Here is a 27,533-nt window from a genome sequence, read left to right as displayed (position 1 = left end):
CCCTGGTTCCAGAGAGGATACTACTACAATACTAAAATAAGATGTGGAGGTTGAAACAACTGTTTTTATACAGAAAATAAAGTTTGTTTTGCTTTAATAAATGTCTTAATCTTTTTTAATGTCAATTCAGATAGTTGATTCTATGCCTCAGCCAGCTATAGCCTCATGACCTTTAACCTCTACCTGTGAACCCATGATCTTTAATGCCTTATCAGTTCATTTAGGCTTACTTAACTGTGTTGGGTTTAATGAGGATCCTTCAATCTGCTTGAGAGGTATAAAACAAACATTGCATGTCAAGTATGACCTCACGTGACCTTTGACCCCAAGACATTAAACACCTACTAATTTCATCAAGAACTTATGGTGAGTAAGTACACCAAGTTTGGTAAAGATCCTTTTACCAGTATGGGAGATATCAGCTAATATCTATATGTGATAATATACGATTTTGGCCCAATAATCATTATACCATGGTCAAGCTGTAAATCTTTTTTCTGGTACAAATCTGCGCTGTAGGCACCTGAAATTCTTAATCTACATGTAATTACGGTTCGATTGATACCAAATATCCTTTTCCTAACTAACATACTTTTATAACATTTTAAATAACAATTTTAACTAATACTATTAACATACTAAAGCTATTCTACCAGATTTCCCCCTATGTGCGCTCTGTATCCCTATGTCTCTCTTTGTCGCTTTGTGTCTCACTGTGGCTGGGCGAAGCCTGTTTGAAAAAAGCATGCTTGGCCTTGCAGCTGCAGAGATAAAGACGTCATCGGAGGCGGGCTCTACTCAAAAACAGCTAGTTTGAGAGAAAACAAGTGAACGATATGTAACCCATGAACGATGTGTGACCTGTGATCACTGTATAAACCCCTGAACTTTGTGTAAACCTCTTGGTGAAAAGTTCGTACCCTTGGCAGCAATAATGCTGACTTGTGAAGATAAGACCGAACAACGATCCTTTCATAACGTCACCTGTGGGTTCGAAGTTGCCAAGTGTTGTGTCAGCATCTAAGGAGGGGTATAAAATGTTGGTGTTTAACAATTGTTCGGGAGTGCAATTGTGCGATCCACTCAGGCTTTGCGCTATGTAGTCATTAAAGGAATTTTGCACGGAACTCTGCCGGACTTTTCTGCCTTCTTTTTTTTGACCTTTTTTTAAGTTTTTGACCTCAGCACTTATAATGGCGTATTTTTGTTACGTTGTAGACAAGATATTTGGACTAAATTTCTGGCCCCGAGTCTGGATATCTGATACGACAACTTCATATAGACATCTAAATTAAACCGTTCCAGAAAGCAGTTTAGCTCTTTACTATCTGAAGTAGGACTAATAGTGCAATGAATTCTGGATAAAGTGACTCTTTTCAAAAGACACTTGAGGTGTGGTATTTTCATCCTCTACAATTTATAGGTCTTCTTTTAATGTTTTTTGTTTTAGATAAGCAAGAATAGGCTAGGCTAGGTTACACATTTCCAACTGAGATCAGTTGTGGAATCAAGATAACATAGTATCTAAGACCTAAGTATCTAAGTACCTACCTCTGCAATTGGCTACTGGACTTCCTCTGTCAGAGGCCTCAAGTAGTAAGTGTTTGCAACAATATCTCAAGCAGCATCGCACTGAGCACGGGGGCCCCCCAAGGCTGCGTGCTCAGTCCGCTGCTCTTCACCCTGCTGACGCATGACTGCACTGCAACCTACAGCAACAACCACATAGTGAAATTTGCTGACGACACAACTCTGGTGGGTCTCATCACCAAGGGCGACGAGACTCAATACAGGTTGGAGGTCGACCTTCTGACCACGTGGTGCAGGGACAACAACCTCCTGCTGAACGTCAGCAAGACCAAGGAGATTGTTGTTGACTTCCGGAGAGGTCACACCCAACACCTGCCACTGACCATCGACGGTGCTGTGGTGGAGAGAGTGAGCAGCACCAAATTCCTGGGGGTGCACATCAGTGAAGACCTCTCCTGGACCACCAACACTGCATCACTGGCGAAGAAAGCTCAGCGCCGCCTGTACTTCCTGCGGAAACTCAGGCGAGCAAGTGCTCCACCAGCCATCATGACCACATTCTACCGAGGCACCATTGAGAGCATCCTCTCCAGCTGTATCGCTGTGTGGGGCGGAAGCTGCACTGAATACAACAGGAAAGCCCTGCAGCGCATAGTGAACACAGCTGGAAGGATTATTGGTGCTTCACTCCCCTCCCTGAAGGACATTTACACCTCCCACCTCACCCGTAAGGCGACCACAATTGTGAGTGATGCAAGTCACCCCGCTCACAATTTGTTTGATCTACTGCCCTCTGGGAAGAGGTACAGAAGCCTGCGCTCCCGCACCACCAGACTCACCAACAGCTTCATACACCAGGCTGTTAGGATGCTGAACTCTCTCCCCCCTCTCCCCCCCTCCACCCTCAGCTACATAACATCCTGGACTTTTGGACCCACAATGGCTGCCTTGCACTACTCCACTTGCACTACTCCACTTGTACACTTGCACACTTTGCAACTTGTTGTTGTTGTCCTGTTGTCCTGAACACTTCTGAACACACTTCTGCTGCTCTTACATAACTTGCACCACTATGCCACTTGCATACTTAGGTCAAACAAAACTACCTCAGCCTGACTTTTGCACTATTATATTGACTGTCTACTGTATGCACAATTGCACAATTTCAACCAAATTTTGCTGCTCTTATTTCATCATTGTATGTGCCTTCTTATTTTTACTTTTTATATTGTTTACTTGAATGTTATGTTTGTCTGTGGACCTAATTGGTAAAATATGTCTTGTCTCCACCGTGGGATAGTAGGAAACGCAATTTCGATCTCTTTGTATGTCTTGACATGTGAAGAAATTGACAATAAAGCAGACTTTGACTTTGACTTTGACTAAGGTAGCCTGGGGGTAAGGTGTCTTAATTATTTTGGTCTAAAATAGGTCAGTCTTTATTTTTGTGAAGCAATCTAACTTGCATTAGACTAGTATATGGTCAAAATTAAGACTGGTATAACACTATAGACTAAGATAGACTGGTCTATAGTGTTATTAGACCAGTCTTGATTTTGCCCATATACTAGTCTAACGCAAGTTAGACCTTTTACACAAAAATAAAGACTGACTTATTTTATACCAAAATAATTAGAAACCTAGGACCGGTTTCACAAAAATAGACTTTGACTATGGCTTAGATATAGTAGATAGTCAGACCTCCTATAGACAGTTTAGTTGTTGACTATCTTACTGTAAATAGGACTATGGTGCAATGAATTCTGGGTAAAATAAGTCACTTTTTAAAATAAAAATCATGAGCCAAATTATTCAATGTATTTCAATTAGAGCTAGGCCAAGAAAAGATGCAAAACAGCACACACTCACATCCTCCACGCTGAAGGTCTGCTAGCTGTTTATTATGAGTGTGAGTTTTCTGGCTCGGGGCTGAAATCCAATCATACGCTTTCTCAATTCGGTAATCCTTTGAATACAGATTATTCCCACATATACCTGTAGGCTGTGTGAATAGTAGGACTGACTTTTTTTTTTGGTTTGCTAATCTCCCATTTGTAGCCATCAAGGTGAACTGCCTGGGGTCATGCGGCGTCTCGACCAAGATGAACGACACGTCGTGGATGCTGGAGGAGCAGTACTTCAGCAGCACACTCTCTGTGGCCGACAAAGGTGAGTCCGCTGGCCGCTGTCCAGTTCCTATTCCTTTCTGCTCCATTCCATTTCTATTGGAGTGTTGGAGTGAAGTGTTTGTGTGTGTGTGTGTATGTGTGTGTGTGTGTGTGTGTGTATGTGTATATGTGTGTGTGTGTGTGTCATACATACATTTCAAGCTATTTTGGATTTCAAACAGGTTCTCTCCAGTCGGGCAGGGCCATCTCAGCAATTTCACAAGGCTCAGAAAGATCACTAGTAATCCTCCGGGCTCCGGCCCTCATCTCTTCCAGCAAGCGCACACGTGGGCCCAGGCCGCTTGTATGAATAGTAAACGCAAGCAGTGGATTTTGGGCAAGCTGCCTTTGAGCATACTGATGAGATGAGTAAACAGTACCACCATGACCTCTCTGTTTGTTACATTCAGTGTGTTTTTCCCCTTTGTCTTTTAACAGTGTGGTGTAGCATAGTATTCATAGTTTAGGTAGCGGCGGTCAAGTGCCGTTTGAGGGTACTCAAATGAGAGTGTGTGCAGAGTTGAAATGTTGCTCAAGTGGAGGAGAACTAGTCTTAACCTTATGGGTCTGGGACATGACTGAGTACTTTTCAGGGCTCCAATCAATTGAGGCGTTTAATTTCAACTCGTTTTAATGAGCTGCAAATTACCGCTACCATTCTGTTCAGCTCACGTCTCCAGTCACCGTATTGAACGTTCCGTTCTTTACCAAGAACAGACAAAATTGAAATTCTAGTGTTCTCTCTGTGCTAATTAAGGTTCTGAGTGAACAGAGTGAAACAGTATTCAACCTCGAATAAATCTCAGCAATCCCCCGCTCTTGGTTATATAGAAGGCAAATAAGGCAACCACATCCAGATCAACTTGTTTTTGTTGATTCCTGCCCGGGTAATCACAGGTCTTAAACAGAGACTGTATTACTTGCAATGTTGACTTTAGGATTCCATTCAAGGGCAGGCAGGCAGTTATTGTGTTTTTCAAAAGAGTCATCCAGGTTTGATGCAATTTCTCAGTGTCAGTCCAATCAACTGATCTCTGTTTCACTGAAGGTCACCTCGTCACTATGTTACATTAGTTTCTATCCAAGTGAAATGAAACCTCCATCATGACCCAAGAGTCACATTCTCTTCTGTCCCCCCACTGATTAACCCCACAGCTGAAAAATAAAAAGATACCCGCACAGTGGTTTCAAGGTATTTGATACCTGACGAAGACCTCTGGTCGAAATGTTGTTAATAAACCACTCTGGGAGCTTATAGAACAGTTTGTGGGTTTATTTTTCAATTGTTAGCTAAGTCTTATACCCAGCACCTGTTTAAATTTTGTAGATGTGCATGCACTTCACTGATTAACCCCACAGCTGCCCTAACCTGCAACCCCTGTGACTGGGCAGCTTATGGTCCAAATGCTCATTGAAGTTAGCTGAAGGGAAAGAATGGATGTCCATCGTAAATATGAAAATAAAGTGAATTTCCAGTTCACATACAGACAGTTGTACCCTCGCTGTTTCCAGATTCAAGCTGAAACACATCCAGGTCTTACAGAGGCCTGTCTGCTTCGTGCACCATTTGTGGACACCTTTGGAGTCGTGGGAACCATTAGAAGTAGTTCTCCAGGAGTCTGTGAAACAGGGACAGCAGGAGGGATGCCTTGTTCTTCTCCTGCTTTAAATGCTGCCGCCTGCCTGCCTGCCTCATGCTCTCATACTCTGAACTGCAGGAAGGACTTTTCCCTCGTCTCCCACCTTCATGCACTCTGTCTGCCATCTCACATCGGGAACAATGTAACAGTGTATATCTGTGAGTATCGGGGATCTAGTGCCTGTGAATGCTCTCTGCACATTTTGTTCTCTACCGGCGAAATGGTCGTTCAGCAGTTTCAGATTGTCTTGCACACTCCTCACAGGAGGTTTCATTTCGTTGGCATTTCATGATAGGTTACTACCGATTGTTTTTATTCTTTTGTCTGTCAGCAGTTCCGAGGAAGGGATGTGGTTTTGCCTTGCAACAGTTCAGTTCTTGGGCACGACGTCAGAAACTGTTGTGGCAAAATAAACTTTAGTCCCACCTGCGAACTGCAGCAATGAAAGCTCTGCAATGCATTGTGAAATCTGTTTCACAATGCGGTAACAAGAAAATATGTCTTCAAGAAAAGGATTTACATTTGACTATTGCTAATGCAACATCCCTATAGCTACACTGCATTCTTCTATCCATCTGCAGTATCTAATACAAATGTATGTATGAGTACAAAACTTGATCAGATTAATAAACAAAGGCATAGTATTTGAGATTTTATTTGATAAACAAATTTACACAAAGTCTTTTCCTTTTTTCCTGCTTCCACAGAAGATCACTGTGGGCATCTCTACATTTCCGCAAACATCAAATGTGACAAATTACCTTTTGAGAGAAAGCGACTAGCGACTACATTTCCGGTGTTCCAGACTGGACCCCAAGTATGAGTCGCATGGTAAGCATAGGCAGAATCAGTGTAGCAATTAACTGGAACATCCGACTGTGCAGCTATCTCTAACGCATTGGACAAGGCTACAAGTTCTGCCACCTGTGCACCACCCCTATCCAGGGATCCCACCCGCAGATCTTTAGCTCCCTCAACAACAGCCCATCCCGTCAGTCTCTCACCATCACGCATGTATGAGCTGCCATCAACAAAAATGTCTCTGGCACCAGGTATGGGTTCTGTGCCCACGTGTGCCTCAGTTTGGTTAGTCATGATGTAGTCACAATCGTGTGGCTCACCTTCAGCAGGGTTCAGTGCGTTCCCAAAGATGAGGGCATCCTCGGTCTGAACAGTCACTCTGGGATCAAACAGGCTGGTTTCCCATCTACCTCTCCGTTGTGGGGAGATGGTCTTTATGGTGCTCTCACTCAGCAGTTTCACAAATCTGTGCTGTGTGTGGAGAATCACTGGAGCAAAACCTGTGTATAGTTCAGTGGCCTTCAAGGCCCAATCAAAACAATCCAGAGTCTGTACACATGCAGGCTGACCTTGCAGAGCGGGGGGTGTTTTGCAAGAGAAGTATCCTATCGGTCTGTAGGGCTTCTGGTTTTGTTGATCTGTTTGGCAGAGAACTGACGAGTAGTATGTATCAGAGGGCATAGCCCACAAGTGAAATGGCTTACCGGGGTCAGGATGGGCTAGCACAGGTGAAGAAGCCATAGCCTGCTTCAGTAGAGTAAACGCTTCATCCGCCTCTGCAGACCATTCAATCTGGGCACGGCCGGGGTGTCCACCTTTCAACAGGTTGACTAATGGGCGGGAAATGTCTGCAAAATCAGGAATGTGTAATCTGACATAGTTAAACATACCCATTATCTCACGGATCCCGCTGATTGTGTGTGGTCTTGGGAGAGCCAGGATTGCCTTCACTCTCTCTGGAATCACCCGACGGCCAGAGTTCCCAACTCTCTGTCCCATGTATGTCACCTCTGGTAAAGCACACTGCGCCTTTTTGGGATTCAGTAGTATTCCGTTGTGCTGCAAAGCTTGACACAATTGAGTCAGTTCTGACAAGTGTATTTCAGGGGCGGTGCTACACAACAAAATATCGTCACAGTAATTGAGGAGGATTGATGAGGAGGATAAGTCAGCCCGCACAGGTGCAAGCACCTGTGCCAATACCTGGTGAAAAATAGAAGGACTGTGGACGTACCCTTGAGGTAGTCGGCAAAATGTGTATTGGTTGCCATCACAGGTGAATGCAAATCTGGGTTGGTCTCTCTCATCTATTGGAATGCTGAAAAATCCGTTACTGACATCAAGGGCAGAAAATATAATGAATGAAGGGTTTAGCTGAGACAGCAGAGTGGCTGGATTAGCCACTATGGCATGCATGGGAGGTGTGACCTTGTTCAATGCTGTGTAATCAACAGTCAATCGCCACGACCCATCCGGTCGTGGGACTGGCCACAAAGGGGAATTTGTAGGTGAGGTGCATCTTTTAATTACACCTTCAGCTTCCATTCGTTCAACAATTTCCTTCACTCCCTTTTCTGCAGCTCGCTTCAGAGGATACTGTCTGACTGGTTTGTGCATTGGCCCTGAAACTCGTACTGGTGTGATTGGTATGCATCCTACCGCATGTTTATCAGTGGTCCAAAGCCTTGGAAACAGAGTTATGAGTAGCTCAAGAACAGGGTTGTTTTGTAAATGGCTTTCTTTCAGGGCAGCTATTCCTTTATGTCTGTCAGTGAGAATAGGAACTGGAGATGCAAACTTTGCTCCCTCCATCACCTGGCCGGGGAGGAGGATTGAGCATTCAAGTTCACTCAGCAAATCCATTCCTAATATGCTGCCTAAATTGCTGGGTCCAACCCAAATCTGTATCCAAAACACATTAGGCAGAGGGGGAAAAGTTAATGGTATAGGCTCAGAAAGATTAAAGGTAACACGGCCACCTAACCCTTCAAATACGTTAGTCTTATCTGTGATGGGTAAATCAAAGTCAGTTATTGAGACAGACGCTCCAGTGTCAATTAGCATAATGCAATCCCGGCCTCCAAGAGTTGCGCTAACAAAGGGGCGAGTGTCAGAATGTGACTCTGTCAGGGAGGCCACCTGGCACTATTCATTAGAAGAATTGAGATTAGATTTAGCCAAGTCCCTGAGCAGAGACATCAGCTGAGACTGTGTCTCAGCTTCAGATCGTTGTTGCCTTTGGTTACCGTGATTTGGGCACTGCCTACCCCAGTGGCCCGTTTGACCACAATGGCGACAGGCCTGCTTACCCTTCCCTTTATGCCTACCTTGGAAAGGGTGGGTGTTAGGCCCAGTGAATACGGCAGCTATTTTGCCTCTACCTGATTCAAGCTGTGCCTGTGTGGCCTCAGCTCTTTGACCCCAGGTTAAAAATTGAGCCCATGCCTGTATTTGGGGTAGGCCCATTGCCCACATCTGCTTGTACCTGTCATTGAGGTTATTGGATGCAGATTCAATCATAAACATCGAGTCAAGTGATGGGGTCTCTGGAACACAAGCAGACAGAGTTCTATGTGCTTCTGAGAAGCGTGTTATCCAAGAGGAGAAGGACTCTTTAGGGCCCTGGATACAATTGGCAACAGAGCTATAAGTGTGGTGACCTCTCCCTGTTATTGTTTGAGCTATGTTTTCACATTCAGTAAGAAAAACTTCCCAAGTGGGATCATCACCTGGTATGTAATTGGGCCAGTTTCCATCAGCGAAACGTGTCGCATAACCCATCGGAGCTTTGGATTTAATGACAGTGATAACATCAGCCACAGTCAATCCAAAGCTTACTGTATCATCTCTAAGTTTAATCCAGAAATCAACATTTGGGTCCTGCAGTTTAAGGGGGGGCAGTGTTTGCAAAATATGGCCAAGATCGCCAGCCCTTAGTGCTCTGGCATATCCATATTGTCCATGGCCTTGAGGACCTCCGTAACTTACAAACAATGTGTCAGCATCGGCAACTTGATGCAGAGCATCCTGACCTAGGTATGATATAGGAGCCATCTGAGGCACAGAGCCCTTTTTGGGAGGAGATGCGGTGGGGGCTCTGGGCTGGCATGGATACACGCACTGTGGCCTTGAGTTTGCGGCAGGAGGGTGATTATCAGAACGGCCTGTTCCAGCAGGAGGGGCCATGGGCCCAGAGTTAGCTCTCTGGATTGCTGCCATGGCACTCTTGCCCTCACCCTCAGAAATGGCTTTGGAAATGTATGTCGCTAGTTGAATTATGGCTTTGACTTGTTCAATAGGGCTCCTAGAATTAGCAACAATGGCATCTGGGATTTCTCCCAACATTTCATCAGCTAGTTTACACATTGTCTCAGAAGCCTCTTTTAATGCCTCTTTAAGTGTAGGCATGGCAACAGGTTGTCCATCGGGCTCCATAATCAGTCCTCCACACCTCTGGAACCATAGACTCACCAAAAACCGTGCATATCTCATCTTTTTTTTATCTGGCTGCAGCTGAAGAACCCATTCAGAAGCTTTCCTTACGCTCCAATTTGTCTGATAGCCATCTTTAACCATATCTGCTTTAATTGCCTCATGCTCTCTATCATCGCCAATCATGGCCATGGCAACCTGGATGGACAATTGAACCCTTCTTGCATCCCAACTGGTCATTTTGACGTGACTGGTCTTAAACTTTGACAGATAGTTCAATTAAGCAAACCCAGTGAATGTGATCTCTCGCCCAGACCTGTACTCAAAACATCTGTAACTCTCCGGAGATTCGTTTGCCGTAGGCCCAACCGTGTGCGCACACAATGTGTTCCTTCTTTCGGCCTTTGGCCCAATTCTGTCTATTTTTAAGACAGGAGCTCTACTCAACGCAATCCCCCTTTGCCCTTAGACAGTCATAATAGCACTTTAAAGGAACGAAACGTACTACTCACCGAGAGCGCGTCTTTCCAGCGGGCTGAGGGATCACACACAGTAAGTTTGGTAAAAAGAACAATCCTTAATTCAATAGATCCAAATTAATCCATATCAATCTCGGTAGAACCTCCATAAACTGTTGGTAAAAATATTATGTACCAAAGTGAAATATGAGATCCAGTCACGACGAAGTACAAATCAAGATGCAAGGTTTATTAGGCTGTATACAGGAGAGAGGCACACCCGTAGCACAGCGTACTCCAGAATATGCGTCTCTGACTTGACACAGAATCATCCAGGGTTTAAGTACCCAACAGTAAGAAATAGATAATCATACAGTGAATGTGGCAACGCCAGGAGACATTCAGTCTACCTTAATCAATGACTAAAATGACTGTTGACGCAGAATAGACAACAGCAAGTGATATCCACTCTGGCGCCTTACATTATCATGTTTAAAAGAACAGTACAGATATCACACAGGGTCATGATGCAGACGTAGAATCATACTTTTAGTGTCAAAGTGACCCACTAGTGAGAAATGCAGAACATTAACCCACATACTGAATATTGGGCCCAATGCTGCACATTAAACCAACATATTAAAGTATTGGACATAATGTTCTATTCCATTTTCTCTCAATGGTGAGCAGGTTAACTTGTGATATTTGCATAAAATCCGTGAATATTCAACAAGACCCTGCCTACTTGTTAACAACACTTTGCTCTGCTTCCGCCCTTCCAGTGCTGGAGATTCACAATTTCACAAGCCTGCAGTGCACGACAGAATATGAAGCAAAATCTTGCCGAAAACATGCGGGAATCGCTATGTAGCCTATAATGCATGTCTGCTTAAGCATCCACACAAAATGTTGTGCAAACAGGAAATGTGTCAAAGTAAATCAGCGAAGGTTTTGTTGGGTTTCGAACATGAGTCTCACTGAGGCAAAATGTTCTAGGCAGTAAGCACTATCACCACTACGCCACAGAGAGCAACGCTTGTTATTAGTCTATTAGACTAGTCTACTAGCTTACTAGCTATCCTGATGTCCATGTTAACTGGTGATAGCCTATAACATGAGCAAACACAGCGAATGCATGCCTTGAATAATGCAGATTAATTTTGCCTCAGTAATTTTGCATCACAAACAGTAACAAATGACCCCATCAGACGTTGCTCGTTTTTTGTGCAGAAAGCAAAAATTATGAAGATCACTTGGGCCTCGAACTGCTCACTAAAATAATAAGCTAGCAGCAATAGTCCACACTGCTAACCAATTGCACCACTGGTTATTTTGTATCTATGCAATAGCATGGTGTTCCTATTAAATGAATGTAGGTCTATGTTGTCTTGTGACAGCTTATTTGTCAATTGATCAAGATATTCATTATAGCAAACATCTAGGCTAAGTGAATGTTTTGCAACAGGCTGCTGAACGAGCAGTAAGTAGGCTAAACTATTTTCTAATTAGGCTACATGGGAATCTGAAACAGCAACATCTGTCATCAAACTCTCTAGCTACATCAAAGTTTTGTAATATATGCTACCATGATAACCATTTTGTGTCGTCAAATTAGGACCAACAAATTAAATAATATTTAACTCGGAGAAAATAAGTTTCATGTGTTCACTTCAAATCATTAGACAGCTCACTCACAGCATAACTTCACCGAGACATGACACTAAGTTATGATAATTTTTGCACATGACATATTTCATATTATTAACCCCCAAAACGGAATAAAGTGTTAGTGGGACATGCCAGTTTGTTGTACATCAGTTAGGTTTTGGTATGTGAGGCAAAGATGAACCTATTTTGTTGTTTTGAGGCTTGCATATGCCCATGTTAAATTGTGATGGCACCAGTTAACATGGGCGTATATTTCTTACTTATGTTAACCTGTGTTAACTTTGACAAACAGTTCAATATATACATAGCAATCTGGCATCGATTTCAGCGGCTCTTAGTGTAGTGGTATAGACGATGTAGAAGCTAATCCAATCAACTTTCTTGTCCATGCGTGGTTCGAATCCCAGCTAGTTTGATTTTTTCCCATTCATTCAGTATGTGTCATATTTGTGGATAATGCTTAAACGGACATGTATTAGACATACACTGGTGATGTTTTCAGCGACATCAGTTATATTGTCTCACTTGCAAACACTTCGTGAAAATGTAGCCTAATATAAACCTACACTATCGGAGGCAGAGCAGATTAAGAAGTAGGCAGGGTCTTGTTGAATATTCACTGATTTTATGCAAATATCACCAGTTAAACTGCTCACCATCTAAACTGGAACACCGGCCCTGGTGGCGTAGGCGTGGCTCCGGCAGACCAGAGCGGAACACAGCGCAGGCTTGTGGACTGATGAAAGCGTTGATTGCTGTGGAACAGGGTGCTGACCAGTAAGCCGTGACAGGCACTTGCTGGACTCTCGTGTGCACTGAGGCATGCATTTCATGCTGATGCGGGGGAGCTGTCGCAGGGCCTAATGTGTGACCGAGGAGACCTGTGAATCACACCATGGCTGGGCCTGTGTGGATGTCCCTCGTCTGCAGAGAGTAGGGTGTGAACAGGATAAAGGTCAGATGAAGGGCAGCTCTGGAGGGTGTTAGTGTAGTAGCACAGTAGTCACTTTGTATGCCTGGGGAAATGGTGACATTATCAGTTCACAATGCATGCTCTTTGATTATGTTGAGATGCGTGGCACAGATCTGTTTTCCCCAGAGATGTTTTTTTTAATCTTTTTACTATTGAATGATTTTGTGGTTTTAAAGACTACTTTAGATGTGAATGTATTAGTCCTAGTAGATTTGATTTATATCAGTAATAGAATTAGTAATAATTCTAATGCTTGTACAACCTAAAATGCCCCCCTTGCGCTCACCTGGGTGGAATGCCCTCTCTCTGGCTGTAGCCACCTGTTGGCCGTGCCCGGGGTGGAGTGCAGCTTGTCCGAGGTGTGTTGTTAGTGTGCACGCTGGGGCTTGTCTGGCCAGTGACCCTGGGGACCTGTGTGCTGTGAGGAGCCTGTGTACCGGCCGTGAGTCAGCAGCCCTGGGGCACATGTGTGTGCTAATGACCCCCATCCCACAGCACACACACCCACCCACACACACACAGAGGCTTCGCTGAGTGTCTGACAGAGTGCCGAGCCAAGCAGAGTCTGCCAGTACAGACGGCTGTCTGCCCATTACGGGTTAGAATTCCACTCTCTCACTCACTCTCTCTGTCTTTCCTTCTCTCTCTCTCTCTCCATCGCTACATCCATCTCTCTCTCTTCTCCTCTCTCTTGCCATCTCTGTTCTCTTTTTCTTTTTCTGCTTCTCTCTCACCCCCACCCACTTTGGGTCTGTTTTGTTACGTTGTCTGGCTCTGCATTTAACAGAGAAAATACTGCTCTAGCTGGATGCCACAAGGGAGCAATGACAGGTTAAACGGAGTGTGTGTGCATTTGTTTGTTTGTTTGTTTGTTAGTGTGTGTGTGTCTGTGTGTTGTAGGTAGGTGGTAGGCGAGTTGTGTGGCTGACTGCAGGTGTTTGGTTATTGCAGCCTTGCAAGACCAGAGAAGCAGACAGTGTCCTTTCTTATGTAGCGGGCTACCATTTCTTTTGGTAACTCACATGATCCTTGATCACTAAAGATCGGCACATATGCACACTCTGAGTATGTATAATAATATAGTAATAGTTTAAGGAATAGCATTCTGGAATAGCAGTGCATTTACCTCTGCTATGGTTGTGTTTGTTTCGTTGTTAGGGGAGATACTGAGTGATTACATACTGTATCATTTCCCCTCACTCTTCTGTGTGTTATCAGTGGTGCTACATTGATTAGCTCCCAGGTGCTCGTCTTGGCATGTGAGGATGATTGCCTATGGTTTCCTGTGACTATCAATGGTGCTAGTTCTGATTGTTGCAAACCGACCCTTTGTGATTGTGTGCATACATGTGTGAATGAGAATGTGAGTGGGCTGTGACTGATTATGTTTGATCTTTCACATTTATATCTGTGTGAACTCCTGTTCCATTGCCTCGTACACAACGATTCTTAGCCTCTTTATCTCTGACCGACCAGATGATGGTGTAGTCTGTGTATGCAAAAAAGTGTTTTATCACTTGTAGCAACACTGTTTTCTCTGTTTGGTTTGTTAGCTGACGGCCCAGTGGGTACAGGGGCGATACTCTGACTCAGATCACTTCCTGTTTCCTTAGAGAAGCAGAGTCGCTTTGCAAATATGAAGCTCCCAGAGAAAAAGCTAAATGTCGGCTGGATGTCAAGTTAAAGTTCTGTCAATTTGAGTTTGGGAAATGAACCTTGTATTCAGAGTGTGGGTTACTCCCCTGTCTGTTAATGACCCTAATCCCTTTATAAGGAACTTTATTCCTTATTAACTGATTATCAAGGGCTTTCTCTGCCACACTCAGAACATTCACACTCTGGACCATATCAGAACAGGGAAAGCATTTCAGTTGTGAGAGGCATAACAATGGCTGACTGTTGGTAATGACAAAGGATTGTTCGCTGGTGCTTTCATCTTGTAATTTGTATGTAACAAAGCCTTACTTCCCACTGTGCAGATTCTACCTATGTTTAACCATAATTTCTGAGGCTTCTGGTCCTCTGTGTGTGTGTGTGTGTGTGTGTGTGTGTCTGTCTGTCTGTGTGAGTGTGTGTGCGTGCGTGCGTGCGTGCGTGTGTGTCCGTTTCTATAGAGAATGAATGTGACACTGACAGATACAAAAAACTGTTGTACAGACACTCATTTTTCTCTCCATCTCCATTCTCAGAGACATAGGCCTAACGCACACAAATACACACCCAAACATCCACACCCTCAAGCACATATACATACACACACACACACACACACACATTCATTCAGTGCTAGTTGTGACTGAGTGGTTATGTGGTATGCGAAACGGAACAGAACAGGGAGAGCTCAGTGCTTTAGCCCCCCCAGCCCACCCCCCCATCCTATCCAATCTACCCATCCAACCCACTTCCCCCCTCATTCATCTGTCATCTGTCATGTTCATTCACCCAACAGAGGGCCGGCAGCGCTGCAACCATGCAGATGTTGTTTTTAGACTCAGAACACTGGCCCCTCTTGCCCAACATACGCTGGTATGTCTCTCTCTCCCTCTCTCTCTCTCTCTTTCCCGGACGTGCATGGAACCTGACGCAACAGTGCCGGCACTGCTGAGCTGTTGTGCCTGGTTAGAGATAAGCGACACACTTCCTCTGCTGTCTGTTAGTGACTGAATGCAGAAGCGTGGCTTTGTGGGCACTATCTGGTTGTTTGTCTTTGATAGCACCCTCTCGTCTGAGGCTGAAACTTGAACAGCACATTTGTAACAATAGCACTACAGTTGTCCTCCAGATTTCTTCTTCCACCTATTGTTCTTTGATTTTCTTTTAAATCAGTGATATACATTCACAACTCTTCCTACAGAGCTAATGAATGTGATGAAGATGATATCTAGACAACAGAAGATGTCTTAGACATAAACCTTTATAAGAGGTTATTGTCAGTTAGTGGGTGTATAGAGCTGCATCTTACAAAACGTATTAATTATCAATAGTCCATTTTAAACTGGTTGCTGTCACAGCAAATAATATGTTTATCAGAGGCTGTTCCTTTTTCACTGGTAATAACTGTCTGGGTAGGCAGTATCAGAAGTAGTCTTTGAATAAGAGCGAAATAGAAAAAGAGAAGTACTGTATCATGGAGGTAAAGTGGTTAAATGTGACACTATTCAAACTGTAGACATATCATTACCTCAGATTACCTATCTGTAGACATATTTACTGTATGTTCTCCAGATATTTCTTACCGTGGCATATCTGCATGATTACAAACTTAAAAGATCATATCTTTATATAATGTATAGAATAGACATCCCTACCCCTTGTGTGAATAAAGCAGGATTAGAAGAACACAAAAAACAGTGTTCTGTCTGACATTGACATCAGCAGTACTGGTGCCAGAATCGAGCCACTGCGTGTCTCTCCATTTACAGAGAGAGGACATTTGCTTCCCCTTTGGAGGAGATTTGGGCAACCAGAACAGTCCCCATTACCCATCAGCGTTTTCTCGGCTGACAGTAGTGAGGTATCCATCATGGGAACCTGCCACAGAGACCTGCAGCTTATTTACAATTCAAAAATCCTGAATCCTTGGCCCAGAATCTCAAGCTTCCCAGATTCTATAAATGTTTAATCAGGGATCAATTGGCTGGGGTTTCTCTAGGAGTTTGCCTATCGTATATATATAGATTAGTTGGTGTTTTAGTATGTGTGTGTGTGTGTGTGTGTGTGTGTGTGTGTGTGTGTGTGGACTGGAGGAAAGGTGATTTTTGCTGGCCCCATGGGAATTGTAAACGGAGAAGCAAGTTGAAAGAGCATAATAAGTAGTGTACTGGTGATGGGTAGAGTTCCATCATGGCACTGACACACCAAAGGCCTCCACCAGAGAGGCCGCAGTCACAGGAGAGGACTGGGCTCTTCAGGCCGACTGGAAACCCATAGTGCCTTTACTCAGTGGGGGGTATGTGGAGACTGGAAACACATCTCCAGGGAAGAAAGCAGAGAGAGAAAGAGAGAGGGAGATACAGAGAGGAGAAGAGGGAGAAATGAAGTGAGATGATAAAAGAGAAAGAGAGAGGCCGAGTGAAACGTTGAGAGAAGGAAGGAAAAAAGCTTCTGTCGATGTGACTCATCGTGACACCTGCTGAGTGGAGTCGCGGGTGTCACAAAAGCTTCCCCACTCTGAACAGAAAATGGAAATGCTATGTGTTTACATCTGAGCGTCGGTGTGTATGTGTGTGTGTCAGGGAGAGAGTGTGTGTGTGTGCGTGTGTGTACACTTCGAACCAAACAGGAAATGACTCCACCAAAATGGGAGCGTGATCTTGCTGCAGTTGCCTCTGTTTATTTGCCCAGGATGTCAGCGGTGTTGCCATGCGGGCTTTGTCATCCATGGAAGCCCAGCCTGTCGCTCTCATTCAGACTCTGCTGTTTTTTATGTTCATTTTCACATATTCAGCACGTAATGTCACAGCGCTTTGTTGTCCAGTAACTAAATCAGTCATTGCTTTTCAACCCTTCTGAGAAATGTTGTAACACTTACTGCCTTAGAACGGAAGGAGTATGAAAAAGACACCCTGTTAGTCATTTCCTCCTTCCCTCTCTCTCTCTCTGTCTCTCTCTCCCGCTCTCCCTCCCTCTCTTGCTCTTAGACTGAGGAAACATTTTTTGATAGTCTATTATAATGGAATGCTAATGCAGCTACTCCATGTCCATGGTGTCCATTTTGAAGCAGGATAATCCCCTTAAGGTTTGATAAGGCTTCTGGCTGGTTAAAAACTGTTTGAAGAGGGAGGCATTTGAATTAAAGGACACTTGCACTTTATATTGCACTGGGAATCATGCCAAAATGCCACTGCAATTTCAGATTTGGGTCTGTTCAACCAAATGTCTGCATTGCAGTAGACAAGCAGTGTATGCTTTATTTAATGCAGCTTAATGAAGTAATGACATTTATGAGTAAATGAATGGGGACCAAAACATGAATGTCAAAAAATGAGTTGCTAAGTTTACAGTATACTCTCGTTGTCACATCTCAAAGAGTTGTAGCACCATATAGCTTATGTTTACAAAGTCGTTCCTATTCTTAGGGGGAGTCTGGCCCAGTTAGCCAATCATTGATAAACTGCGAAATACACACTGTTTAGATTTTCCTCCCGACACAGAAACACTCAGCTGTTTACTGAAAAAACAGGCCCTGGTGTTATCACCAGTGCTAGTTGAAAACGAAACCCTCTGATGATTTCTTGGCCATATGCAATCTTTTGGTGCTGGCAGTGAGCTACAGCCTCAAGGTGGGAAACAATTTCCGATCTGATGATTAGACTTGGAGCTATATGGGTGAAAGTTAATGTATTGCTGTACTCAAGTATTTCCAGCCAGTATTTGAAAGAAATAGCCATATACAGCACATGGCCACGTACAGCACATGGACATGAACACACACACACACACACACACACACACACACACACACACACACACACACACACACACACAGAGATAGAGAGAGAGAGAGAGAGAGAGAGAGAGAGAGAGAGAGAGAGAGAGAGAGAGAGAGAGAGAGAAAGAGGGAAGGGCACTGTAGACACCTCCAATAATGCAGTGGTTCATGAGAGATGACCATAATCCTTCTCTGCTCTAACCCAGTTTCCCTCTCCCCTCCCTCAGCTCTGTGTCCACCCCGAGTGACCACATTACTGGGCCAGTCACACTTCTCTCCTATCATCTGTCCATGTGATTTCTCATGTGTTTGTTGATTGTGTCTTTTTTTCAGGGACTTTACCGGCAGGCGAGCACAGCTTCCCCTTCCAGTTCCCGATTCCAGGTAAGGCTGCTTGCAACGTGCACACACACTTCACAGTGGCACACACAAAACCTGCTCGGCAGCATTCCCACATAATCATTTCCCTTCTCACAGAGCTCCAAATCATTAGAGCAGCAGGACCGCTCACTGATCCATAGACCCAGATCACTAACCAAAACACTGCTCTGGGTGGTGTCTAGTGTGTGGCTATATGTCTGGCTTGAGTGTATGGATTTGTGTGTGTGTGTGTCTGCGTATGTGAGTGTGTGTATGTGAGTGTGTATTAGCTGTGTGTTGACTATTGTCATGATGTTGCCTGGCACCCCACTGGCACAGTGTTCTCTTAAACACCATTTCCAATGCTGCTTCGCTGCTTCATTAACACTGCTTTAAGTCAGGCCAGGAATGTGCCACAGAATTCCAATATGGAATTCTTTATCAGGGAAGTTCAGCTGAGATCATTCTTCGGAGTAGGAAAAAAAACATCTGTAATTGTGTTGCGGCCCTTGCCCTGTGGTTTGAGATGTAAAGACAGCCCTCTCTGTCCTCACATGACAGCCCTGCCATTGTCATGTAATAATGTGGCTTTATTCGCCAATAAATCAGTTAATAAAGGAAGGAATGTGCACAACGTTTTAATTATTATACTTGTGTGTGTGTGTGTGTGTGTGTGTGTGTGTGTGTGTGTATATGTGTGTGTGTGTGTGTGTGTGTGTGTGTATGCGTGACGAGTTGATGAGGGTCTCTGTGTTGAGTGTAGAGTTTAGAGCATGCAGGTGTGAGGGCAAACACTGAGCTGACAGTTCCCAGAGGCGGGGAAGGGGTCTTATTTTTAGCCTTATCCTTTGGAACTGCCTGTTAAATGCGGTTGCACACACACAGACACTCACATACTCTCTCTCTCTCTCTCATTTTCCCTCTCTCTCTCTCTCTCTCTCTCGCTCTCTTACATACGCACATACTCACACACACACACAGAGAAAGAGAAAGAGAATCTCTCTTTCTCTTTCTCACTTTATCTCCTGCTTATCAGTGCCACGTTAATCACCCTGACTGTAGCACCCCCTGCTGGTTAATAACAACACATCCAGAATCAGTAAAGCCATGCAGTGGTTTCATCACACGCAGGCTTCAGTTTTCCTATTATGCACATAAAACACAGTTGAGTTGAACGTTCAGAAGAGCACTGAAGGTCCCCAGCTAATTATAACAAAATATGTGATGTACAAATGATAGGCACTATAAATATCTAATTATAACAAAATATGTGATGTACAAATGATAGGCACTATAAATATCTGAACATTTGCTCTCATTTCCTGTAGTTGTAATGGTGTTGTGCTACACAGTATGCCTCTAGAACATGTGGGGGGGGGGGGGGGGCATTTGTCCATTCTTGCTTGGTGTGCAGTACCCAGCTTCCCTGTTGAACTCCTAACTTGTGGGAGGCAGCTGATCCACCTCATGGACGTCCCTCTCCTCCTCCATAAATACAGCTTAAACAAGCTGAAGCCGACTTCACACACACACACACACATATACTCACAAACACACACTGCAATTTGTCATTACAAAGAAGGCACACACACACATCACTGTATACAATCCTTCAATGATATATTGGATGATGATTAACATCTAATGTATGACCAAGCCTCTCTTATACTGTGGAGCATGTAATAAACCTTGAGGTGCAATTCCGTGTTTCCATACCATAAATCTCAGACTGATGTTTGATATCTTATTCAGGACGTGCTTCCATACGTTTCATCATGACTCACCCTTGCTTGACCTGTCCTTGTGCTTGCCCTGGGCTGATTTAATGTGTCTCTATGTGGATTATAGCGTCCGTCCCCACCTCCTACGAGGGCCCCTTCGGGAAGATCTCCTACAGAGTACGGGCAGGGATTGACACACCACGCTTCTCGAAGGACTACAAGGCCCAGAGACCCTTTTACCTACTCAACCTCCTCAACCTCAACGAAGTGCCAGAAATTGAGGTGAGAGCCCCAGAATACCCGCTGAATAACCAGAACACAAGATCCAGGCACACACAAGGGCAATGGCCGCCATACTCATACCGTACAAGAACTATGGGAAACTGCAACACTAATAAAGGGATCAAGAACAAGCAGATAGAATGTACTCATGGCTTGAACTGAAAGCTGTTTGAGATTAAAAAGGAATGAGTGTAGGTGTACATGTAATCCCCCTGAAGCTTCTAGAAAGCCATAAAGATGGCTGTGGTTTTGAAGTTGTTCCTTTTTGAACTCCAGCGCTGACTCCCCTTATTATGTCTCAACAGCTCAGTGGTGTCTGGCTGCTAGAACGAGATGGCGGTGAACTCCTGGTGGAGAGTGGAGTAGCTTAGCTCTCTCCTCACAGCCACCCATGGACGCTTTTTTCTAATGTTATTAAAGCGGGTCCAGCACAGCAGATAGCCTCGCAGCCAAGCCAAAATGTAATCAAGTGTTCCTCTTTTTGCCAGCCTCTGCTTAGAGTCCGTCAGCTTTTTTGGCAGACAAAGCGACCCAATCACATTGGAAAAGTCTCCAATCTGCACCCCCTCCGACACACATACATTCACTCACTCTCAAGTGAGTGTGCAATCTGCCTCTGTTTATCTCTCTATCTACCTCCCTCTCTCTGTCAGACACAAACCCACCCATACATACACACACACAAACACACACTGCAGCCTCATAGACCAGCACTTGCATCCTAATTGTGTCTCCTGAATCTCTGCAGCAACCCAGCTGCGCAGTGGTGACAAAGAAGTTCAACTACCTGCTGGTGAAGACGGGCACGCTGATGCTGAAGACGCGGAGCGACCTGAGGGGATACACCCCGGGCCAGGTCATCCAGCTGGCCACCGAGATCCACAACAAGTCCGGCAAGGACACGGGCTACGTGCTGGCCAGCCTTGTGCAGGTACAGTACAGTCAGACACAGGAGGGATCGTCATTTTGACCGCCTAACAATACAGTTGGCTACTCATCATAGTTAATGGCTGCCAACCATCTGAAAGTATGCCCTGCAAAAATATGAATTGAGTAAACAAATAATTACCGGTACTGCATTCATCAGAATCACACATAAACTCTACACAAAGCAGCGCAAAACCAGGACTATATTTGGTGGTTTGAGTTTTCTCTTTGAGACGAGTAGTGCCCCTGAGGGGCAGAAAATTGAGATGTCAGGGCTCTCCTGAGAGATGTCACAACAGGGGCACGTTATTTCCAGGGGCTGCCAAGTGACAGGAATGCCAGAGTGTGTTATTTTTAGGCACTTTTGAATTTCTGTGTATCTGAGCAAGATAGGAGGAGATTGTGTGTTTTTTGTTTGTGTGTGTGTATGTGTTTGTGTGTCCATGTTGTGTATGTGTTTGTGTGTCCATGTTGTGTATGTGTGTATGTGTTTGTGTGTCCATGTTGTGTATGTGTTTGTGTGTCCATGTTAATCTTTTCTCTGTGGTGTGTCCTATGTTTCACAAGCAGAAAGTGACCTACAAGGGCAAGCGGCCACTGATGGACCTGCGCACCATCGCCGAGGTGGAGGGCGCGGGAGTGAAGGCCGGCAAGCACGCCGAGTGGCGGGAGCAGATCATCGTCCCTCCCCTCCCTCAGTCGGCGCTCACCGGCTGCAGTCTCATCGATATCGATTACTTCATCCAGGTCGGGAACAGCTGCCACACACCATTAAGTAAAGCTTATTAGAGCCCCCTGGTTATATTAAAGTGTCTTACACTCTAGTGAAAGGACAGCCAGGTGTAGGGGGCTACCCAGTGAAGAACATTTAGATTATTTTTTCCACTGTTTTGAATCCTGTGCAGACAGATACGGCCATCCTCTAAATAGGGCCTTGTCCACATTAAGCTGGGTAAATATGAATATGCACATTTGAGGTGAAAACGATCTCTGTCCACTTTATCGTTTGATTGTTTTTCAAAGGTTTTGCGTCCACACAAGAACACGAAAACGCCATAGAAGTGTTTGTTGGTGGTGGTGTCTGAAACACTCAATTAAGTATCACGGCAACCGCACCTCATCGTATCTGAGCGGTCAGAAGAGCTAAACGGAGTAATTTGTTGACTTTACTTAAAAAATCATTGGACAGGGCTATGACCTCATAGCCATCATAGGTGGTGAGGTTATATAGTGTGCTGGAGCCTATGCACCAATATATATATTCATGTTACTATAGTGGCTACACTTTCTTCCCCACCAGCCCTGAGCTCTTTATCCGACCACCTACTGTATATTCAATTAACTGTTCTACACTGCTAGATTGCTCTCTGTGACTGTTATTCAATGGGCCAACTCATCAAACAGCAGATTGAGCTGACTTGTGTGTGTGTGTTTGAGCTTTTGCTCGCGCAGCGTGTGTGTGTGTGTTTGAGCTTTTGCTCGGTGGCGCGTGAGTGGTGACGCAGATGTGGCCGTCACCGAAGCCTAAAAATGCCCATTTCATCAGGCGGCACCTCTGAGGCTCTCGTGCTTGTCACGCCATCAGCACCACGCCAGCTAGGCTGTCTCTCCTAGATAAACAGCGACGGCTCAACAGGAAATGAAGAGGCGCAGAACAAACATGATGAACAAAAATGAACAGGTCTATGGCATAAGCCCTAAAAACCAATATGTGTTAAATGGAAATGATTGATGTTGATTTTCAGGGGTGTAGCTATGGGTGGGTAGTGGTGGTGATGATGATGCAGCAGTTTGCTTTTTCAGTGCTATGTAAGTGTCGGCTTTGCTGCTGCGGTGGAAGAAAGTGACAAGTTGCGTTCTGTGCGGAGAAGTAATACGCTCTGTGAGGCCAGAGGCTTCTCTGTCTCAGGTGCGGGCGAGGTTTCTAATGAGGCGCGGATGAGAAGTGTAATTAGATCCAGAGAGAGGCGAGGAGGAAGGCCTGACAGGACACTCTGCAGGATTTATGGAAGATCCGCTCAGCGCTGCTCGAGCCAAACAAACACAGTACATAATTTTAATGAGCGTGGATCCTTATTGATCCAGAGTCTAATTAGGCGGAGTGTGATCATTTTCTGATGGGTGTAGCGAGATAATAGTTCCTCACTGGCTCTATATTTCTCTCTTCCTGATTCTTTAGTTTTCACTCGCTTTTTCTGATTCTCTTTCTCTATTCTCGTGGACTTCGGCAGGTGTCTCTGAAGTCTCCTGAAGTTGTGGTCACTCTACCCATTTTCATTGGCAACATCGCGGTCAACCTGACACCCTCCAGGCCAATGCCCCCCCACCCAGGCACCCCTCTGGGGGCCATGTCCAGTCCCTGCCATGGAGGTGTGGTCCCCAGCGCCCCGCCAGCCGAGGAGGACCCGGACAGCGAGCTAGGCGCAGGAGGCCTGGCCAGCGAGGAGATCCCCACCAAGAGCCACTCCCAGCAGGACCCCAGCGGCCAGCCTGCCACCGTGTCCCCCAGCGCCTTCGGCTACGCCTCAGGCCTGTCCACCCCGCAGGGTCAGCGGAGCGCCGCGGCGGCCTCGGATGGCTCTGCTGCGCTGTTCTGTGTGTCCACCGGGGCCACCATACCGTTCTTCACCGAGGGGAATGCCACGCCCGTGCCCACGTCGTGCTCCCTCATCCTGCCGCCTGAGTACAGCCGCTGGGACTTCCCTCCTGGTGAGTGTCCCAACTCTGAAACGCCACTCTTAATCATGTCTAATGCTTCAATGTCATTCAACCAAAACAATCCCTGTAGGCTTCCAGTTACCTCCAGTAGCTTTTGACTAATCTTTGCTTTTGTTTATGTAAAGCACATTGAATTACCCCTGTGTATGAAATGTGCTACAGTATATAAATAAACTTGCCTTGCCTTTTAATGTTTAATGTGGAATCTCAAGTGATTAAATGCAGACAGAATGCTAAAGGAAAAAGACAAAAATAGGACTGTCTTTTGCAAGGTGACACTATTAAAGGGAGCCTTTCAAATGTAGAACTTTACTGTATTATGTTTTAAAAGAAACATTGGTTTTTGGTTGAAACTAGATTAAACACTCTGTTTAAGTCTGTTCACCAAAGACATTGAGTGAATGAGTCCCGCAGAAATTGATCTTCTGCAGAGATTCATTGCCGTGCTGGTCATCCTTTGTCACCCTGGTGTTACAACTGTCATAACTCTCTGTTTCAGAACCCCCTCCCACCTATGAGGAGAGCTGCAGCAGCAACAACTCCAGTTTTAACAGGTAAACCAAAGGACATATGGAAAAAAAATACAAGCATGGATACAAGGGGTCATCATCTGTCGCCAGTGCCATAGATATGCTCTATCCATTGCTATTCCACAGGCCCTTGTGGCCCCCTGCTGGATGTATCGGGCATTGCAATAGGCCCCCAAAACTGCCTTTGGATTGTCACCGTATCTCCAGTGAAGTTGAGTTACATCCATTTTCCAAATACATAAAAAGGGATCCAAGACTTTGTTTCACCTTTTCTCATTTCAACTCCCCTATTTTGCTACTGTTTGATCTACGCGGAGGAAGAAAGAACCCAAAGGCAAAACCAGGGAGAGGAAAAGACACCGAAAATATTTCAATGCGCTAAACAGAGGCACTTCTTAAAAACCACTTAATATGTATGTATGCAGCAACACTGGAGATCATTATTATCAGTGGATAATGAGGGGGTGGGGGGGGCGGTAATTAAAGTTTTGTGTTTGAAGAGAGTACAATACCAGCATCTGTGATGCGTAGAAATAAAATTAAAAAAACATCCTATTGTAACGTATTGTACATTTATACATATTCATTTACTTTCATTCCTACCAAGGCTGGCCTTCACAGAAATATCTCAAATACTTAGTACAAATGTGAGACATTTTAATGTACGCAGAAAGCTGTAGCAGACACCAAGGCCATACAGTTTCAAGTCCAATAGACCTTACAATGTACGCTAGTGTCTTTTTGAATGACCCAGATCTGAATCAGCCTGCAACAGGATTAATAGTCTAGAGAGACTCTGTTGTTTCACACACACACACAGTATGGAGTATCGCTGGAATGCATCAAACTCCAGATGAAGATACAAACTGGCATCAGTTCCCTGTGGTTTAATGGCAATTTGATCTTAGGGGTTATTGCAGAGGCTTTCTGGTGCTTTAGATTACATGATACACTGACAGTATCATATGATATAAGAATCAGTCAACCAAGGATATTACTGGCCCTACACACTATCGCAGTACACTTACACAATGCTTTGGTTGAAACTGTGATATTAAGAGCTAACAGCAAACTGTTTACTGGTGTACAAGTGTATAATTTCTTGGATGACCAACTGACAGAATACCAGCAAGACAAAAGACACACGTTGTGGCAATTAAATAACGAGACTATGTGAGCATATTAGATATATGAGTAACAAGTTTTCTTTTAATTACACAATTATATTACAATTGAAATTTAGCATTTGTCTCATTATTTAATAGCTACACCTCATAGTTAACGTTTTGTTTCAATACAGGATGCATTTCATTGCACAGAGAGCATGCTGTCAATCCTGTGGATTATTAAACAGTCCTCGTGACCCAAGAACGATTTCAGACTTGTTTTTACTTGAAAATGTTGACTTAAATTTTAACTTATTATATATACCGCTACAGATTAGCACTGTTCAGAAAATGCAGCACTGTTAAAACCCTTCATGAGAGCAATCAGAACAGCCCTTTCATATTGTGTAATCAGTGCAGAAAGGTATTGTCCTTGCATCCCAAATTCCCCTGATCCTTAAAGGATAAAGGCAATGTAATTAAAGTAAAGGTGATGTGATTAAATGTTGCTCTTATGCATTGTTACAGTACAGGCAATGCTGTTGTCTTAATGGCAGTTCCATTTTAGTTAGAACCTTATGTTTGATTTCTAAATATTAACAAAGACGTTTCTGATACTATTTGCTTCGTCAAATACTTGTTTGACTTCCAGCACTTCACCAGGCAGGTGTGACCACTGTTCCTGCACCTAGCTCTGACAAAGACAAAGGCTTTGTGGTTAAGAAATCTTCATAGTAGAAACAAGATCAATCAACATCATTTCTGATGGTCACATGCCCCAAAGTTAACAGTTTGGGATCATACATGCAGCGTCAGTACCACCGTTGTTTTTATTTATTTCATATCTGGTTTTATTTTTTGGTTCTAATGTTAAATAAATGGTGTGCTGAGGTGGATGTGAAGCCTTATGTCACTTTGTTGCTGTGAATCATTTTTGACTGTGCTACTTTCAATATCTGTACTCTTTTACATTCTTAAGGGTCAACTCACACTTATCCTGCTAGTATGATACACGACTGTGCACACTGTTCAAGCACAAAAGTAGCAACATTACATTGACTTTTTCTTTTCTCTTGAGAGAGAGGGAGAGAGAGAGAGAAAAAGAGAAGGACAGGGAAAACGAGAAAGCTCTAAATTGATTGTGTTCAGAATTTTAAGAAGTGTGTTAAGGTCGCCATCAACCGTAAATACAATATTGAGTCTGATGAAATGTTCTGTGCTATGGTAGACACGCCATAACCTTTCACTCAAGCTCAGCATGACATTCTAACAACCAAACCAGCACGCTTCAAGCAGACTGCTCCATGAGAATCCTGAGTCTTTCCACTACAGTAGATAGCATTTCAACACCCATGCCCTGCCATGACGGCAATGAAATTCCTCCAACCTTCACAGCACTCTACATAATCACTTTCGCCAGAACTGATAAATGGAGGTGCTCCATCAGTTTGAAAGGGGGAGTAGAGAGAGAAAGGGAAAAGATGGGTATTGGAGTGTGTTGGTTTCCATACCCCACCACCACCCTGCATGTTTCCTGAGGACTACCCTTAAGAGTGCCTTCAAAACGTCGCCATGGGCGAGAAGGTCAGAGAGGATTGATGAGGAAAGTCTTTTTATACTCCTGCTACTGGTGAACCATCCTTCTTCTCTTGTCTATTCCCAAAAACTATACATTTCCTTTCATCTTTTTGGTCAGGAGAAATAAATGGGGGAAGACTTTGTGCAATTTTGTGTCACCTGAGACACCCTGAAGACTGTATGGGGTTGAGTTATGTCCTGAGTCGGCTG

The 27,533-nt window shown here is 44.3% G+C and overlaps 1 protein-coding gene across 3 annotated transcripts in view; it reads left to right on the top strand.

Moving 5' to 3' along the window:
* The window catches only part of arrdc1b (arrestin domain containing 1b), a 56,066-nt gene extending 29,413 nt beyond the window's left edge, over positions 1 to 26,653 (top strand). Inside the window, exons 1-11 of one of the 3 annotated variants that reach the window (XM_076284816.1) lie at positions 3,630 to 3,699; positions 5,211 to 5,496; positions 5,673 to 5,933; positions 6,046 to 6,169; positions 18,435 to 18,485; positions 20,310 to 20,464; positions 20,953 to 21,061; positions 21,213 to 21,395; positions 21,962 to 22,138; positions 23,623 to 24,100; positions 24,609 to 26,653. In XM_076284816.1, coding sequence (XP_076140931.1) covers positions 6,158 to 6,169; positions 18,435 to 18,485; positions 20,310 to 20,464; positions 20,953 to 21,061; positions 21,213 to 21,395; positions 21,962 to 22,138; positions 23,623 to 24,100; positions 24,609 to 24,667 — 1,224 coding nt within the window. In that variant the 5' untranslated portion in view covers positions 3,630 to 3,699; positions 5,211 to 5,496; positions 5,673 to 5,933; positions 6,046 to 6,157 and the 3' untranslated portion in view covers positions 24,668 to 26,653. Of the gene's footprint in view, positions 1 to 3,588; positions 3,700 to 5,210; positions 5,497 to 5,669; positions 5,934 to 6,045; positions 6,170 to 18,434; positions 18,486 to 20,309; positions 20,465 to 20,952; positions 21,062 to 21,212; positions 21,396 to 21,961; positions 22,139 to 23,622; positions 24,101 to 24,608 lie in introns of those variants that run through there. The other 2 variants (XM_076284817.1, XM_076284814.1) reach the window with 2 other exon arrangements.
* Positions 26,654 to 27,533: the final 880 nt, after the last annotated feature.

The sequence above is a fragment of the Alosa pseudoharengus genome, unplaced genomic scaffold (genome assembly GCF_046254945.1).
Source record: "Alosa pseudoharengus isolate Yale_2024_CS ecotype anadromous, Long Island Sound unplaced genomic scaffold, YU_APseudo_1.1 YU_APseudo_1.1_scf_14, whole genome shotgun sequence".
NCBI classification, from domain to species: Eukaryota; Metazoa; Chordata; class Actinopteri; order Clupeiformes; family Clupeidae; genus Alosa; species Alosa pseudoharengus.
The sequence above is the reverse complement of the archived record's forward strand: the minus strand, read 5'-3'. Positions and strand labels throughout refer to the sequence as shown.